The following is a 19,517-nucleotide window of genomic DNA, read 5'->3' on the forward strand; positions in this document are numbered from 1 at the left end:
CTGTAAATTTGCATCAATGCAAGAAGAAGCGACCATTGGCAGGTGTGGAAAGAGATTCATGTACTCATGCCAGAACTGATAAAATACAGGTCTAAAACCCCTTCAGTCAGTTCTGCATCTCTCTCAATCTCACTGTAATGAACTTGCTATTTTAGTAAGGTAATGTGACACAAATTGTGGTGTCAATATCCCAGACCGCTAATCCATAAGGTAATAGGTTCGGTGCTCATTATAATCAAATTTGCTGACTGGATGCAGCAAGGCGGTCTCAAACTTAATGTTGAAAAACAATGTTTTACTGTTCAGAAAGCAGGCACCAGCTTGGTCTCCAGCTTAAACAGTTGGGTGAACCGCCAACTCCAGTAACTTATGCCAGAAACCTGGAGATCTTATTTGGAGAATCAGCTATCATTCACTGCACATATCAACAAGGTAGTCTCCACCTGGTTTGCAATTCTGTGCATATTACACAAAATACCTCTAGGAAGGACGTAGTGCACGCCCGATTGTTTTCATATTGAACTAGGTCAAAGTTGTTCAACAGGGCCTAGGTCGGTATGTCTTGCAGAGGTGCCAGATCATTAAAAATGCAGCTGTAAGAATGATCCTAAATCTGGCAAGATATATCTCTGGATGTACTCACTTGAAAAAAACGTAACCTATTCTTTCCATCACAGGAAGCCAGTTATCAAGGCGCTAGGTTTCACCCATAAAGAGGATTATGACTGGGTTCAAGTTATCTTTGTGGTAAAATTATAAAATATACTCCCAGGAGATGCCTCTGTTCTGCTGAAAAAATGCATGGCAGTTAAACCTAAAATAAAACTTACCAGACTAGGTGGTACATCATTCTGGGTTATGGCACCATCACCACGGATAACCACTAAAGACTTTTTGCACAACAACTACCTTTCTCTTACTTATGTACAAACAGTGGATATGCTCCCAGATCTGCACATCTATATGTCAGTTATTTATGTTTTAACACTCAATTTGCAATTCACCCATTTGCAAGAGCGCTACCATGGTGCTAAAATACCCACCCACCTTGGGCATAAATCCACTAGACCAACGCAAGGTAGTCTAGTTATAAATGTCAACATATGCACCAAAGCACACCAGAATATTGTTACTTTTATCCTTAGTTATATAGCGACAAAAGCACAACGAGTTGATACAGTTTCATTGAAATTCTTCCAATAAATGATCCACAGATGTTGGCGTGTCTGGTCAATTTCATTTATTCCATTACAGACAAAAAAAGCCAGCCGACACGCATTTCGTCCTCAAGGACTTTCTCAAGGCTGCAAAATTACATATATAAACAGTTTATATCCAATAGTTTATTTTAAAAAACATTACAAACAACTAAAAATTGTGCATCCTTCTAAATGAGAGTGGGAACGCAATATCGACCCAGCGGTTGATTATATTTTAGAGTAAAAAACACCTTTGGTGAAGTATTGTGCCTATGAAATTGACCAGACACATCGACATCTGTGGATCACTTATTGGCAGACACCTTTCTCTTACTGTGGACCTCTGGTTACCATTGAGTTTCATCATCGGGACACCCCTGGGTGACTGAGCTTTAGACATTTTATTATGTTCATTCATTCAGGATGGTAGAACACTAATTACCTATTCCACCCACTTCTTGATTTTACACCTTGTCTGAGGACACCAAGAGCCAACAAACCTTTGGAGGTGTAAGGAAAAAGAACAAGACAACCCGACCAAGGTTAAGCACAACCAAAACAATAGTATTTTTCAAAGTATTAATTGTGGTGCTGCACACTCCAAGTGCCTGTTGTCCTAAGGCACAAATCCGAACAGTAGATATTTTAAGCAAATGATAGGAGGCGCACTCAAAAAGATTAAGGAGGCGATGTTGTTATTCCAAAAGTGCTCTTCTTTATTTCGGTAATTAAACCAGATAGAACAGCCAACGCGTTTCGTTACAGTATGTAACTTCACATATATTCAAACGCGGCACATAGTGAGCCAGCGTACAGATGACAATGCAGGCAGAGTGTCGCTTCGAAGTGCCGGATGTAGGTAAATCAAGAAAAGAGTACTTATAACTCCACGTCCAATGTCAAACAGGGCATATCACTCCATGGGGTATTTCAAAAAAATCTTGTACATCGGAGAACGCCTTAAGGAAAATGATAATCCAATGAAGGAAAAAGTATAGTAAAAATATCGATTCCTGAGCGGTGTATATCTGTTAAGGCACTCTCTTGTAAATATTGCTTCAAGTAAGGAGCAAATACGAAGAACCCCGAGGTCTTGTAATTCACCTCCTAGATACATACGGTAATAAAGTCGGTAGACTGCATCAGAGTCCCTGCATGATTACCTTGCGTATCTAGGAGGTGAATTGTACAAGATTTTTTTGAAATACCCCATGGAGTGATATGCCCTGTTTGACATTGGACGTGGAGTTATAAGTACTCTTTTCTTGATTTACCTACATACGGCACTTCGAAGCGACACTCTGCCTGCATGGTCATCTGTACGCTGGCTCACTATATGCCGCGTTTGAATATATGCCCTGACTAAGTTACATTCTGTAACGAAACGCGTTGGCTGTTCTATCTGGTTTAATTACAGAAATAAAGAAGAGCACTTTTGGAACAACATCGCCTCCTTAATCTTTTTCACTGCGCCTCCTATCTTTTGCTTTAAAAAAAACCTTTGGAGGTGTATCCCTTGGACAATTTAGACTACTTACAATAGCAACTGTTAGCCCCCCCCCCCCCCCACCAACACCCCTTTAGAATATCAAGAGCTCTCAATCTTTTCTGGGTTATGCCATCCCATCAGGATTATATTGGGTACCTAGCCCGATGATGAAGCATACCATAAAATGTGAGTGTAGGATTTTTGAATGACTAAATTGGGTGAACATAATATAAACAAGTGACAAACTCATCCTTTCAGTTCCACAACCCAGCTTTCCCGGTTTTGGGAGTAATAATTTATGTTTTATTCATGTGAGCTTTTAGCATCACAGGTGACCTTCGCAGTGACTTTGCCTTTGTAGTATAGGTGTCTGTCCTTGCCATGTGATACAGTGCAGTGATATTCCTACTGAACCAGAACTTCCAGTGGGAAAAGGATTTTGTGGTGTAGATAGTTTCTAAATTTTGTACCCTCCTCCTCCAATAACTGGTTAGTAAAGTGATTTATGTTCTAGTGGTAATTAACTATGGTATATCACTAGGAGAGTTCACAAACTAGTACCAAGCATTTGATGACCATCCAGAAAATGCTGCCTTAAATGATGGATCTCAAGACATACCATAAAGAGGCAGATGCCTTTCTTATGGACATGCAGACCAATCCTGGACTGTACACGTCTCACCATGCGCGCGTTACCATCACACATGCTACTCTACCCAAATTAAAGTCAGTAGAAAAAGGAGAAAGTTAACTTCCACTTCTTCAGGAACATACATCAAGAACAACTCCAAGAACTAATTAAATCGACCCAGACATCTCAAGTCTGCATTGCCAAAACCCTTCAACATCTACAACACTCTGAAGAACCACACAGAAGGCTATGCTGCTCTGATAGCTTAGGCTTGAAGGTATGAGATGTCAAAATTCAGGGACAAACAGACTCACCTTTTCAAGAAAAACCACCACAGATATGCGGGCTCCTCAAATAGGCTGATTTTGCACTCTCATAAACTTCATCACTGCCCTCCGTCCTCCCAAAAAACCCTCACCCCCGTACTCAAATGTAGCTTGCCACTGTACAGCACACTGTTAATAGACAGTACAGAAGAAATGACAAAATAGACAAACATACATACAGCAGGCAGACAGTTTTCCAGCAGAAGGCAACCAAGACATTGTTTTTAACAGGACAAAGGTGGCATATAGCCTGTCGCTTAGTAATAACACAGACATTTAAAAGTCTAACAATGTGTGATGTAGGAGGATCATAAGTGACTTAAAATCTAACCTTTATACATTTTGTGGTTGCATGATAATTTAAAAAACAGTATTCAATTAAAAGCATAAAATGGATATTAAGAAATATATTTTGGGCTCAGACTTATATTACCTCATCGACCTGTGCTTGAGTCTGCTGCAATCGTCGAGTTCCACCTGCAGCTGTGCCAGGGGCAGCACCGGCAGGTCCAGGTGAAGTCCTAAATTAAAGGGGAAAAAAATCTGCACTTTAGACCCATGCTTTGAAGACTGATTGGATTATGCCAACTAAAGAGGTATTTCCAAATCTTTTCTAAAGGGTAAAGACCTTCTTGAAAACCTATGTGCAGGGAAAGGGATTTTAGCTTTTTGCTGTCAAGTTTGAATTCAGTCTGCTGGAGCCAACACTGCTCCAGCAACCTTACAGTAAGAAGGGAGCAGGGAAAAGAAAATAAACATTGCTGGATTGTGTCTTTAGATGTTTCCCAACTATGGGACTGGATGAGTGATAAAAGGTGTCTTGCAAGAACAATGTGTGTGCCCAGTCGGAGGGAGAACTGAATCATTGAATATTACTTTTGACATGCCTGCTTCTATTTGAATTCGGACAAAGGTTCATAAGTTCACTGATGAGGGAAAGTGATCGCAAGCAAATGTTTTTAACTTTTAAAAGAGGATGAAAACTAAAGACATGTTCTGGGCAGCTAGATGCTACTTGCAAGAAAAGTATTGGTTTTGTTATAAGTCTGAATGTTTGTGTGCCTGTTCTACTTTTTATCTTTTATCGTAATTAAGTATGGACTTTAGGTCTCACCTGCCAGACATCAAACCGTATGGTTGCAAAATACCTACTGTAAACTTACAGTACGCTTAGAGCCCACCGATTAATTACCATTGATTGGCTTTGTTACTGCTCTGCGAGGAATTTCGTAATTCCTCTGTGCAATGAAACACACCTACCGCTTTTTGTTTGGTTGCTTGGCATGCAGTTATAAACCCATTGCTTTGGTTGGTGCACAGGGGACATTTGTGCCGACTTGTGGGCGTTTTGTCCAAGTCCAGGCGATCGCCCCTGCTACATGGATCCTTTCAGTGTGGATCACGTATTGGGTTTCGCTGCACTACTTTGTTTATTTTTGGCATTTCGTGGGCCAATACAGCCTCACACATACGCTGCACTTCATCTTTAACAATGCTTGTATACAAGCATGTTGCCCATTTAGCGAGCATTGTTAAAGTTGAAGTGTGGCGTATGTGTGATGCTGCCTCTGCCACGTACAGCCGCTGTGCGAAAGTAAAACATGAAGCGCGGCATCCAGCTGTGAAGCTGAATTTTCCAATTAATAGCCTGCACTGAGCATGCTTCACGGCCGGGTGCCACGCTTCTTGTTAATTTTTTTTATGTTGTGCATTCACACAGCAGCTGTACATGGCAGAGACAGCTTCACACATACACCACACTTCATGTATAACAACTTCATCCATAACAACTGGAGACTCGTCTGGCGCTGACATAATTTCCAGAGCAGGAGGCGGCAGGCCACTGTCTGGTGGTGCGAAGGAGAGTAAGACCAGCACCCGGGCAGGTGAGGAATGAGGGTGTGCTTTCGCCGGGGTAGAGAGCGACACCGTTTTCAGAGACTGGTCACAGGCCGCTTTGCCTGGGTGGTAAGGGGTTATTACCGGAGTTCCTGCCCCCTTTACAACTGTAACACTAGCCCATACTCCACTGTAAAAGCCCCCTTTCCAGCCCTGCAAATCAGGATCGCCACATGCAGAGTTGAGCTGCCTGAATGGTCTACCCAGCAGCAACTGCTCTTGGTGCATTCCTTTGTTTAACCTGCTGCAGCTGCCAACCTACTTACTGTACACACCACTCCCACATTTTATACAGACCAGCACAGCAGTGGCACACTTCACACCAGCATTGTCGCCTCCCTCAGATTTGTAGTTAGGAGGGGGACCCTCTGTCCTACACACCCCTTTCAGACAAAGGGGGCGGGAAGACACCATCTGGCGTAGAGTGCGTTTCCATAGTCCAGCCTGCTGGTGAGGAGTGTGTGGCTGATTGTCTTCCTTGACTCAGGGGGGATCCATTTGAAGTTCTTGCGAAGGATGCGCAGGGTGTTGAAGCAGCTAGAGGTGACGGCGTTGACCGGTCGGTTCATGGTGAGTCTAGTACGATGCAGAGGTTTGTGGCGTGGTCTGCGGGGGTAGGTGGGCTTCTGAGGGCAGTCAGCCACTAACTGTTGTCCCATGCTGGAGATGAGCCGGTTGTTCTTGAGGTCGGAGGGTCAGCTATGGGTTTTTTGAGCAGGGGCCAGACTTCTGCGCATGTTCAGTCTTCAGGGAAGGTGCCTGTTTTGAAGGTGGTGTTGATGGTGCGTTGCAGTTTGGGTGCAATGGCGGCCACGGCTCTGTGGTAGATGTGAGGAGGGCAGGGCTCATAACGAAGTATCAGTTCACAATCTTAATATGGTACTGAAATAGTTAATATAGAAGGGTTTTCCTGGGAAAACTTGCATCCTTAATTGGAAGATAACAATAGAGTCTTCTGATCAGCATAGCCAAAGTAAAACAAGCACCAGCCAAGACAATTGGTTTGCCCTCGGCGAGCTGGTTTGATTGTTATATTATTGTTTTCATTGCACTCATGTCACAAAAGAAAGAAAAAAAAAAAAAAGGAGAAAAACGCGCCACCCAGATGTAGTGGCCATATAACTGCCATAAAATATTTTCATTCTAAAATAAACCTACCATTGCTTATAGAATTTTGATAGAAAATAAAGGGTGTGATCTAGGAAATAATTGAATTACAGATGTAGATACTTTGTTTTAACGCACATCACTGGAAAACGTGATAACTTTGGTGCAAACTTATATTGGTTTGAACTATTGAAAGCAGAAGATAGTTTAACCGCAAAAGGTAACCGCAAAAGGATGAGTTTAAAATAAAAAAAAAAAGGGGGTGCACAGAAAACAAGCATTCGCAATGCAATAGGTCTCGGATTTGCAAGAGTTTAAGCTATTGGCATTGTAAACGCAAATGCCTTATTTATGTTTTCAAAACCAATATGTAAATAAAAGGCATTGTTATTTATAATGCCAATATCTCAAATTCTCGCAAATGCGAAGCCTATTGCATTGTAATTGCTTGTTTTCATTGGCTGGGGGCAGTCGAAGTGTGACGGGGCAAAGGGGTGCCAGGAAGAGTTACATGTAAAAGGTAAATGGAGAGGGTCTGTTTAAATGAAAAGGGCTGTAGGAATCCTCCCGGGTAAATTAAAAACAAATACTGCATTTTAAATAAACATTTTTAACACAAGGACAACAGGAGAGAGGACGGAAGAGCAATGCAAATGGGCAGCATGGGAACACTTATGGCCCATGAGGGAGAGAAGCTAAGCGTGCTGTGGGAATGTTGTGAGGGCTGGAAGGGAGGGGCCCCAAAACAGACTATGGATGTGAGACTCTGTATGTTTTAAGTGAATGTGCTGGTGCTGTGCTGGCTGGTGCTCAGGGAAACAAAAGAGATTAACCCCTTCGACGCTCATGACGAGCCCAGCTCGTCATGGAGTTTCCATTGGTTTCAATGGAAATTCAATGGGAGTGTTGGGCATGGCTTAGCATCCAAGTGGTTAAGGGGTTATGGGTGGGTGCATGGTGAGAGGGTGACTGAGGGTAACGGACATAATCCACCCTAAACAAAGCTGATGGATTTGGAGCGGCGATGTGGCATAACATACAAAGCTGGGGACTTTGGAACTGGGGAACGCCGTTTGAGTCTCTGCCTAAGCTCTGTGCCTTCCAAAACTCAAATGCTGGCACGCTGAGTATTAAAAATGTAGTAAAGCGAAAGCCTGCTATTTATTTTTGCTTTTGTACGTTTCAAAGGGGACAGCAGGCAGATGCAGTGGCACAAGATTACTTGTGACAAACTAAACAAGCATTGGCATAGCCAATAGGTCTCGCCTTTGGGACCTTATAAGTGTTTAGCAATGCAACGGTTGATATTGTTGCACCAAGGATATTGTGCTGGATAACTAAACACTTATAAGGTCCCAAAGGCGAGACCTATTGGCTATGCCAATGCTTGTTTTAACTTTTACTTTACAGTTTATAAATGCCACACATGCCGTAAAATCTCAGTAAAACATTCACATTTAAGATAATTGCTAAATGTTTGTAACTTACAATTGGTAATTAATTGTGCTTTGTATGCACTTACACATGTGGTGGGGGAAATATAATCAAAATAAGACAGCAATATGGGTTAGATGGTACGTTAGCATTCTCTTTTCTAAAACACACCAGCTTTTTGTTTACACAGATTTCACGCTTTTATCACATGAAGTAAATTATTCAAAATGTTCACACCGCATCCGGAGAGCAGAAATAAAACCAATATAGCATTTTCACATGCATCAAGGGAGCGAGAGTTAGAACAAAAGCATTGAAACCAAGCAACCATTTTCAGAATGCATATGGGGGGAATGGGGGTAGCGCGATGTTCACATAATGTTAAATATTCTAGATTTAAACACTGCATCAGGAGATCAGAAATGTAAGCGAAATAGCATTTCCACACTGCCGCAACAGAAAAAAAGTGTTCCACAGAAGCTTTGAAACCAAGCACCCATTTAAACAAGCACAGCATGTGCTGGAGTGGAGTTCAAAGCAGCGAAAATGTCAACAAATGCGTGCGCCGGGAAAGGAAGGCAGAGAAGGGGAGGGGGGAGGAGAAATGCGACAAGGCGGGCAGGGGAGCGGCGAAAATGACTAATTAGGGGAGGAGAAGCCGCAGAGCGCACGCTGGGCGAAGCCCTTTGATGTGCTGTGCGGCGGCCGTTGAAAAAATGCAATTAGGAGGGAGGGAGGCTGATGCGCGTTCGTGTTTGATCACGTGAACTTCATGAAAACCGCCAGCAAAAAGCTGGTGGTTTCATGAAGATTTTCGCTACTTGAATTCTCGCTCCGCTCGATGCGCATGCGCGCATCGATAGGTCGCGAGACCTAAAAAACAATCCACATTTCTTCCCGGCATAAAACATGGCCCACACTACAACATATGCCGTTTTGTTTTACTTCTTGAATAGGTTTTCGTTTTTATTAGGATATTTGTATCCAATGTATTTAGTGCTGATATACCAAAGGATAAGCTACAAAGCACGTACATGCTAAACAGCGTCAGCTAAAATTTTAGTGATGTACAGCATGAACAAAAGAGGGAGCAATAATCACCACTGAAGCAAATACTCAGTTCATTTCTAAGCGCTATATGTGCAGCATACACCGTGGCACCCTGCCAGAGTTGCTTGTGGTAAAGCACAGGCTAGAGAGCAGAGATCCATGACTTTGCTTGCATTACTTTCACTGAACTGGAACTACAATAAAGCATTTTCTCATGACCGCTGGCACAATCGACTTCCTATAGGATCCGGACTATGGTGAGGGGATGAGGCGCTGTTGGGTATGAGGGATGTAGAGAACAAATCAATGTAAGAGTGGGCAGCACCCAGGAAGGGGGAAGTGGCAGAACAGAATAGAGGATTCCCAAGAGCAAGGAGTTTTAACATAATAAGGTTTGATGGAGAGGAGTGGGCGAAGCAACTAAGTATTTTTTTTACAAACAAACTACCAAGCAGATAAGCGCCAGTCTGCTCTTCAGTGCCTTATGAACCAATTAAACATTTTTTTCCTGCTTTCATCATGAATTTCATTTTTATGAAATCATGCCATCTGCAGTCCAGTCCATTAAAAAACCAAACAGGAAAAGGCAAATGATGTGGAACCCTGCGGATACTAGGAGCATACCTTAAAGGCAGGTATAAGCAGTGGTCTCTCCTCTTGCGTTTATGGTGAGGGGTAGCCATGCTGTACTATTACCACCTGCGTTCCCAAGCAGGGCTGCGACCCCGAGAAAGCACGTAGTGTTCATCGGGCACAAAAAAAGGTAAAGGAAAATAAAGATTGCGGACCCGAGACCCAACGCAAGAATGCAGACTAGGAATTAATTAGCTTCCTTCATTTGTGGGTTCGAACAGGCACTCTTTCGACCACCTGTGGCAAAAAACATGAAGCAATTTGTGAGGTACGGTTAAATGAGCTGAAATAATTCAAAAATAAATAACACACATCTAATTGTTCTTGAGATCAAATTAACCCAACCTAAAGCATGGCTTTAAAGAAACGAGGGAGTGAAGGGAAGCACATTAGGGAGACTGCGTGAAAATACATGCTCTTTAGTGGAGTGCCTAATACCAAAGAAAACAAGCATTTTTAAGTAAAAGCACCACTTCATGCTTTCACTTCAAAGTTACCCAAATTTAGCGTGGCGGAGGGTTAAGGGATTGGAGCAGCAGGCACAAGGAAGAGTGGGAAGGGTTGCAATGACTCATGCCTTTTTACAAATTAAGACTTCAACAAGCACAATCCCCCTTAAAAAGAAGCCCAAAACCAAACTAATATCCTACCAAAAAGCCTAAGTAACAGTGGACAGCGAAAAGTGCTAAAAGACAAAAAAAAATCAAAAGCAACAGAGCGGGAGGCAGAAGTAACAACTTTGGCATTAAGAGGAGGTGGGAGGGAGAATGCTATATTTACATGTAGCGTTATGGCACCTAAGCTGAACATGGGCAAAGCGTAACAGAGCAGGAAACCAAGAAAAAAAGAGTCTCCAAAAGAACAGATAAAGAACCGTAGCAAAATAAGACAGTACTTAATCCCTGCTCTCATGGGAGGAACGGCAGAGAAAAGGAGGGACAAAAAGACAGGACTGACCACTAGCAAGCAAGTATTTTTAAAGGACACAAGCAAACAAATCAAAATTAGGGGGTGGCTTTAATCTCACAAGAGAAGTATTCTAAAGTATACAAGAGGTCATATGCATAAGCTTGATCTAAAACCGGCGTGGGAGGGGGATTTGGGTGTGACCATTACTGACGAGCAGTGGGAGTTTAGTTGCAGACAGAGCAGTTATCCCCTAACTACCGTCTCAGACTTCTTCAATTAAAATATATCCACCAACTATACCGCACCCTGATGCAGCTTCATCGGATGGGATTGCGCTCTGATGATGCCTGCGGCATTGTGGGGCTCCCCAAGCATCATTCATGCACTTGGCGTGGCAATGTAGAACTATTGCCAATTACTGGTTAAAAATATTGCACCACATCAAAGTCATAACGGGTCAAGACCTATCCTGCATGCCCTTGGTGGCGCTGTTGGGTGTTCTTCCTGACATACCACTAAAATTGAGGAAGCTCCCTCCATGCTCCTGCTGATGGCTAAGCGTGAGGTGGCCCTTCATTGGGGTGCTCTTCCCCCACCGACAACGAAGGACTGGGTCCGAAATGTTACTTATTGTAGGTCTTAATTAGCAAGCTTCTGGGAGCTAATGCCGACGCAACCTCGCCCTCGGAATATATGGGGTTCATGTGGCACCTGGCTGAGCTCTGCGGAAGATTCCCGAGTGGGGCATCATTGCATTGTGTATATGTGGTATCCTGCTGCTCAGCCAGAATGACTGCTCGATAGAACGTTTGTATTTGGAATGTTTGTGTGCACGAATCAGTTGGTGGATGGGTTGAGGCAGCATAGAGGCTGCTCCTGGTGGGGCTCATGATTTCCCTCATACTTGGGACTTTACATACCATCTTTATTACCATCTGACTTAAGGATTACTCATTCTACCATATATCATGTTACTCAATAAACCTACATTGAATATCCACCTGGATTGGAGCATCCTTTTTTTTTTTTTTTTTTACACTTTACAGAGTTTTATATAGTGCAAACTTGACCCAAATCGGGTATCAGAGCGCTTTACTTAGCATCACTTGCGTTACATGAGGACACATTCATGTTTTGTTAGGCACGGGGAGATTAAGTGATTTGCCCAGAATCACAGGATGTTCAGCGTCGTTGCCGAGACTCGCACCCAGGTCCCCGGATTCAAGGAAGAACGCCCTAGCTGTTAGGCCAACTGCTCTTCATTATCCTGCCGTATCCTAGACTGTGCTGGGCGGGGGAGGAGATCTCCAGTCATAGTGCTTATTAGAACTTTACTTTGCCAGTTCCTTTTAATATTTGTCTAGAAATACAAGCATGCAGATTGTGGAGTAAATTGTCAGACTGTATTCTGCTAAAAGTGTTGTGGAGGCGAAATAATGTCAGGTTATATATGCTGTCATCCTTTGTATAATTGACCGTATGGTCTGTCAGTAATGTACTGCTGTTTTGTTGTGTAACTGTTTGTTAGTAATGAGAAATGCCAATAAAATTAAATTTTTTTTAAGCTTGATCTAAAAAAGGCTTTTTGTGACATTACAAGTCAAGGTTTTATTACAAATTCCAACTCAAATCACAGCATACGATTCTCAAAGCTTTGAAAACGTACATTTTGAACTTATCCTATCATAACAGCTTAAAATTGAAGTTCCCTTTAGACTCGTTCAAAATAACTTTTTATCATGTACAATCCAAATTCATAAAATACTACTCCTTCCACGTAATAACATTATCATTAATACAAATGGAGCAAGGCAATTTTACTTCATAAAGGGAAAGGTTATGCTGAGTATTAAGCCATTCACAAAAATAACTTGTACGGCCATGTAACATAACCACCCCTATCATTACACTCATTATGAATCAGGCCCAACTTAAACTAACGAACTAGCATTATTTTGTTTTTTCGTAAACTCCTCCATAAGCGCTCAGATTACATTTTAGTTAGAAATGCAGGTTTCATAAAGGGATCGAAAAGGAGTCTCGTATCAGGTCACATCTATAAGATAAGCTTCAGAACACACCACTTAGCACCGTAATAATGCCCCCTGCAGAAAAAGTTCCACAAATGTACAATCAGGGCTTTAAAGGTAAACGCCTTTATTTCAAGGTACGCAGAACCGCTCTTTGAATGCACGGCTAATAATCTTTATCACTGAAAGAAAATAAAGAGTGTTTCCTTAGAGACAGAAGCAAAATCAATCTAGATTGCAATTCTTGCCATAGATATAGTTATTAAATGCTTCTGTTCGTGACTCAACATGTGGCTAACGTTGGTAAACAAAACATGCTTTTACAATTGGACATTATTGAAACCAACCGACATGTAAAAGTTAATTGTGTGTTGTAATACTCTAAGCAAATGTTAAATGCATGCGATTTCAAATGTATCCCAGCCACAGTAGTGCAAAAAAAGAATTTCTAGGTTACAAGACCATTATCAAAAAGAAGGGAGGTCTCCTTACAAGTCCAATCTGGGACAAGGAGTAATACGTGATAAAGAGAAAGAAGTCCCAATATTTTCAAAAGATGAAAAACTATTGTATGTACCCCCTCATAACTCAAGATCCCAATAAAAATAAGACAACCTGTATTTTATTGTTCTTTATGTGAATTGACACATTTTTTATCTCATTGTATGGCACTGTATTTCTGTATTTAATAATGCATTATAAGCAATAAATTGTACAATTTTTATACTGATTTCATTTTATGTTTAATCTTTTATATTTGTACTATTGGAGACGTGGTTGCCAATTAATTGGGATCTTGAGTTAGGAGGGGGTACATACAATAGTTTTTCATCTTTTGAAAATATTGGGACTTCTTTCTCTTTATCACATAGGTTACAAGACCCACTGAACAAGGGCATCCTTCGGAGTGTAACTTGACTACTGATTATCAGCTTGAAGTGTGAAATTACATTGCAACCGCTCAATCATAAAAGATTGATGTAGACCACGAGTTCAAACGTTGGCATCACTATCAGGCGTTATTGTGCGATAAAAAACAAAGGCTGCAAATAGGATTCTTTCCAAAAGGCAACAAAGCGTTATAAAAAGGTTTCATCCGGAGCTATATGAAACGGAATTTGGCAAAATCACTCAATTTTCTTCTAATAAAATTAACAACATTGAAACTGTAAAGCTCTATACTCTTGTTGTACGTTCAGGCACTATCATTGGTTAAAAGAGAAAGCGGGCAACACCACTGCTATCCCGAGTTGGAGAAAGGCCCGGTTCTAGAGGGTGGGCCGGGTGGGCCGGGCCCACCCAAACATGAGCCTGGCCCACCCAAACAGGAGCCTTGGCCTGAGGCCTGATGTGAGCCGTTCCTCCCCCAACAAGAGTTCGGGCTGGCTCTCCTGATCCAAAGTCAATGCGCAGCCCAGCACAGATTATCGCGGCCCATTGTCACATATAGAATGACAATGGGCCAAAGCCAGCAGGCACAGCATGTGGTGGGAGCTCCGGCCCTGGCCTTAGGGCACAGGTCTTCAAACGGTGGTGCACACCTCCCTGGGGGTCCGTGATTGCATTCCCAGGGGGGCACAACTGCGTCTGCAAGGAAGGAATTGTGAATGAAGATCGCCTGCAAGCGTTGACGTTTTGTCTGGTGAGTTCACAGGCTGTCTTCTTTTATATGCAGAAGTTAAACAGCATAAAAAGTTTGCACCTGTAATCCTGAGTGTTTCCTGGGGCGCTGTCAGTGAGTAGGGAGACGGGGCTCAAGGGTAAACACAACATGCTAATAACTATGTAATTTTTTCATCTTCATATAATTGCATATTTAAAAAAAAGCGCACACACAGTAAATGAAAAAACAAAGCAAATGAAACGAATTTTGCAAAAATATACTCTCTTACGTTATAAACCTCAGTTATCTAAAGCAATCACTGCAGATTTCTGTGCCTGACCAGAGAGTCGCCGATTTGAATCCTGGTTTTCACAGTGGGAAATAGTAACTAGTGTATTTATAGAGCTACACGTTCCATGCCTGTGGTAAAAAGCACTATGGTATCACATAAAGAATATATTAGCTCCTCGGCTGCTTTTATGTGTGTTGCTTAACCAGTTGCATAGGGTCCAGTGTCATGAGAGGCCTATTAAAGCCAGGGTCACTGGAATCATGCGGCAGGGAAGGACCAAATCATGTGGCAAGAAAAGGAAAATTATGTGGGGTTATGCAGAACATTTTGTCATGCATCTACTTTGTCATTTTTACATTTGGTAAAAACTATCTGGGCATTGGTTTTACCTCATTAATGCTGGTTTAATACCCAAATATAGCAAAAAGCAAAAGAAAGGTGACCAGTCAAGCTTTGCGAAGGGCGTTTCACAGAGAGATGAGAGCACCTTTACTGCGAAAAGGTGGGGACAGCACATTGGAGCTCATTATTTCTAAAAGGGAGGAGTTGTGTCCTAATGGCAAGAGCTTCCTACTTTGGAACCTAGTTCAGGTCCTCCTGTCAGCTCAACTCAAATCACTTAATAGTCCAGTGCCTAAAATAAAAAAATATATATAATAAATTTTATGAACTTGTATTTGTGTAATGTAAATGGTGCTTATTTAAAGTTTCCCAATGCCCTTGGGCCGGGTCTTCCTTACGTAAAACCAAAAAAGTGATGGATAACCTGTTTCAAGATTGGAGTGATAGCCATGGTCGGTAAGTTGTGAAAGAGGCAGAGGAGGTAGGGGCTAATTAGGGCCTCAGCTATAATTAGTGCAGAAAATAAAATTCCATTGGGGCCCAGGAGTGCGAGGGGCTCACAAGAACCAATTTATTGAGAGAACAGGTTTTTAGTCAATTTCTGTTATTGCTTGATGATTTTCCCTATCATATGTTTCACATTTACTGTGGATTATGAGCTACAAAAAAAGTGTCCATGATATGATCTCAAAAGCTCTGCCTTTGCTCTCAGCCCTGCCTCTCCTGTTTTACGATCCTTGGAATAAAGTTTTGCAGGGGTCTCCAACTTCAAAACATTTTGCTTTGGGGGGGCCCCATGCAAAAAAGTTTGAAGACCACTGCCTTAGGGTATGACAGTGAGGCCTCACCACGGGAGATGCCGCTACGACGGGCCAGAGTTTTCACTCCCCTTGGAACAGGAAGTGATGAGGGCAATAAACAGGGTTTTGCGCCCTCCCTCCTCGCAGTGGATGGCTGGCCTGACTCCAACTCATTCTGGCCAGGCAAGGCATCCTCACTGCTCTACCAACCTCCCATCTCAAACTCAGGATTTAACCAGAAACCAACCCCCACCATACCTATCTCTTTGAGATGTGGCATTTAATGTATAGGCTTTGTCAGCAGATGCCCTTGGCAGCGAGTTTCCTGGGCCCTAGGGCCACCGCAGTGTAACTTTTAAGTTACCTCAGTCAAAGGAGGGCCACCACAGAAACTTATGGTTTTTCTGAGAGACCAAATGTTTGATCATGTACTCCTTCCTTGGAAAAAAAAATAAAGCCCTTTCAATCAAAACCAGCTAAACTGAACATGTTTACGCCATAGTTATTTGTTCAGACAGCACAGTCATTAACTGCTGCCTGCTGGGGTGTATTGATATAACCAGGGCCACTGGAATTATGCACCATTGGGGAGGGAGCCTGGCTGCTTGCATCCTGGGCAGGAGCTGAGAAGGCGTGGCACCCGGTAAACTACATTTAAAAAAAAGAGATTATTAAATTACGCCCCACCCCCACCCCCCGCGTGACCCCCCTGCCCCCTCTCCCTCTCCCCGCGAGTCATGCCGGACGCGACCAACTCAGTGGCCCACCCAAATACACTATTGGCCCACCCAAATAAAAATTCCTGGAGCCGGGCCTGGTTGGAGAAGACAAGCGGTCGGGTGGAGTGTCAACTCCCAGTAAGGACAGTGTGACTGTCATCCGATACAGAATTCCAGCTATAAAGATGGGCAGAGAAAGTCAACAAAGTGCCAGTAAGGACGGAGTGCATGACCAGAGGCAGCGCGGAGTGATCATACGGCTATGCTAAGCTTGACATTACACTTACACCACAGATGCCAACCGCTGCAAACAATCCAGACTTTGTTTGAGAAACGGAGAAGCAGTTAATATATTTTCACCGGGAATGCAAACTACTTCTGTAACTAAAAGAAGTTCAAAAGAAGCCGACAAGTTATGCAATGTTCATTTTTATTTAGAAAAAGAAGACGTTGGTTAAGTACTCTTAAGTAAGGAGCGAAAGGTTACGTCCGCGATCCGCAATCTCGGGAACTTCCCGAAGCGCTTTGGTTTTCGGCAGGGCAGTGAAGCGGCTTTGAAATCTTCCACTCTCCCTACTTTTGTACTTACATTTTTGAGGCTGGCAGAACTCAACACCGGTCAAGAGTTTTTTTCCCACCGTACGGTCTTATCGCCGTTGAGCAGTAGGCTTCCACGGGCGGGTCCGCGAGAAGCTGACGTGAGCAGGAAAGGGTGTGGCAGCAGCGCGTGCAACGCGCTGATTGAGGCGGATATGGACGAGCGGCTGTGAGGTGCGGTAATAGAAAACGGACAAGAGCAGAAAATCAATCTGAGCCAGCAAATTGGATGGCCATCTTAAAATTGTAAACACACCATCCTAGTAAAGGATATGAAAGGTCAAAACAAACAATTCGCCTCCAAATTCAAACTTTTTCACCTTTGGCAGAATATTATTTAAATACTATTGAAATGTATCACTGTGATAGCGCAAATCTGTAATCTCTAAATTTGCCTCGTAATTTCATGAGAGAGATGTGCACACTGCTGCAGTGGAGACTCGCTGTACAGTCCTCAGTGCGCTCTGTGTGTCAGAAGGTAATTCATTTGACACGTTTAACAAAATATTTAAGTAGGGGTTTGTATTTAGTATGTTCTTAGTAGAAAGTTATTCTTGCTGTGTTCTGTTTGCCCCGCACTTGGAGTGTGCGTCCTTAGGAGTTCGATCAACAGCTGACAGTTCTGATCTGGATCCTGAGGGGAAACAGCCACTACAACGCGTCCGTTTCCACGAAAGCCTTAACCACGCATGCATTACAACGCATGCGTGGTTACCACGAAAGCCTTTACCATGCATGCCTTTACTAAATTAAGAAAAGGGGGCTTGGGGGCAGTCCTGCCAAGCGTCACGCAACAGGTGTGATACTCACACATTTCAGTGCGGTGATCCGCATCACCGCACTGAATGCATTTCTCACGCATTTTTGCCACCTGTGCCAGCGCGCCAGCAGCTCCTGTGCCCGGGCTCTCTCTACAGTTCTGAGAGTGTTGCTCAGCCCGACTAGTGCCTAAACAGTTAACCGACACTGCAGCTGAGCTCTCTTAGCTCGTGAGCGGCGCCGCGCTACAATGTATCTCTCTGCTCTGCCAGAGTCCGCCGACTGTGTTCACTGTTACCCTGGAAACTAGAGAATGCAGCGATTTGGTGCAGTCTGCAGGGGGGGCGCCCGGCGCCCGGGCGCTCGCTCAATCGATACAGCCTCAAGCTATCAATCACGGTGGCGCACAACAGGGGCCAGGATTATAAATCCGGATGTGCCAGCCTGGGATGGGCCGTCACGTCCGGAGGAAGCAGGAAGTTCAGAAGCGGCGGGTGATTAGAGTGCAGGCAGGTTGCGGCGCACGCAGTCACTCTCAAGCATCATGCGGCCCCAACCCCACCGATTGTGGCGGGCTGGAACTCTCATCGCTTGCTGAGAGTCACTGAAGTATGCCCGAGCAGATAACATTTGCGGCGGTCGGAAGTTGCTGCGGCCAAGAGGTTTGCCCGTACTGTATTGCCGCTCCTCTCCTCTCCTCTCACAAAGTGAGTAAGTGCCTGCTGTTAAAGTAATTAAAGAATAGGTGTGTAATTCCTTGAAACACCGAAGCGACACCCTTCAGATGTACACCAAAGAGCAGGGATGGCACTTGGCCCGCTGTATGTATATGGGCTGATGGGGCACTGGGTCATGACCGCAGCAACAAATGTAGTGCACTGCAGCGTACAGGGTCGTGTCATTTAAACAACCTTAACCCCCGGTGCAAATTACGTATTTGGAGCAATGTTTGAGAAAATTGGCAGCAGGTTTGAGCACCAACGGTTTGACACATGACATCACCAGTGTGCACAGCTGTTCCGTGCTCACCCGATTGCTTAATTTGACAAGACATCGTTTAATTCAAGGCCTTCCAGACATCCCCGCAGGCCACCCAGGCCTTCTCTTGGAACAGTGGCTTTATATCCACCCCCTTTTGTACACATACTGGCCTTGGTGAGGGGCACAAACCTTACGTCAGCAAATATCCCACGCATGCCAATGTGTCTGCCACATTCCAATGGCACCTGACAGTTTGCTTGCCTGCAGTATGTTTCGAGCACCAATAAAACTGTCAAGAAAACTCTGTTGACTAATGACCCGCTTGAGATCGATCAAGGTTTGTCTAGTGGATATTTTACACAGAAGGTAAATGTGCCTGCTGCAAAGCACGAGCATCATGCAGCTCACAGAAGTGCATATAATGTAAAGAGGTTATTTAGCTACTGCTTTTGTCGGAGAGATTATTTTAATAGTTGCAATTTACAAATGAAAATCTCCCCATCTTTCATTATCCTAATGTTGCAAAACGGGTTCAGTTGGGTAGAAATCAATTGTTATTAGTAATGACAACTCCAAACCACGGGGGGGACAATTTAAATTCTGAGTTTGTGCTTCTTCAGATCAAGCACTCTTAAACTATACCCACTATGAATGACGTATGACTCCTTTCCTATACCTCTTTTGCAACATTTCATATACACTGCTTTACACATGTAT

General features: G+C 43.3%; 1 protein-coding gene across 1 annotated transcript in view; it reads right to left on the minus strand.

Moving 5' to 3' along the window:
• Positions 1-17,185, minus strand: part of VAMP3 (vesicle associated membrane protein 3) — a 186,070-nt gene extending 168,885 nt beyond the window's left edge. The window contains exons 1-2 of the mRNA XM_078642973.1: positions 17,053-17,185; positions 4,079-4,166 (exon numbers count right to left, since the gene is read on the minus strand). Coding sequence (XP_078499099.1) covers positions 4,079-4,166; positions 17,053-17,054 — 90 coding nt within the window. The 5' untranslated portion in view covers positions 17,055-17,185. The remainder of the gene's footprint in view (positions 1-4,078; positions 4,167-17,052) is intronic.
• Between the last annotated feature and the right edge of the window lie 2,332 nt (positions 17,186-19,517).

The sequence above is a fragment of the Lissotriton helveticus genome, chromosome 5_1 (assembly GCF_964261635.1).
Source record: "Lissotriton helveticus chromosome 5_1, aLisHel1.1, whole genome shotgun sequence".
Lineage (NCBI taxonomy): Eukaryota > Metazoa > Chordata > Amphibia > Caudata > Salamandridae > Lissotriton > Lissotriton helveticus.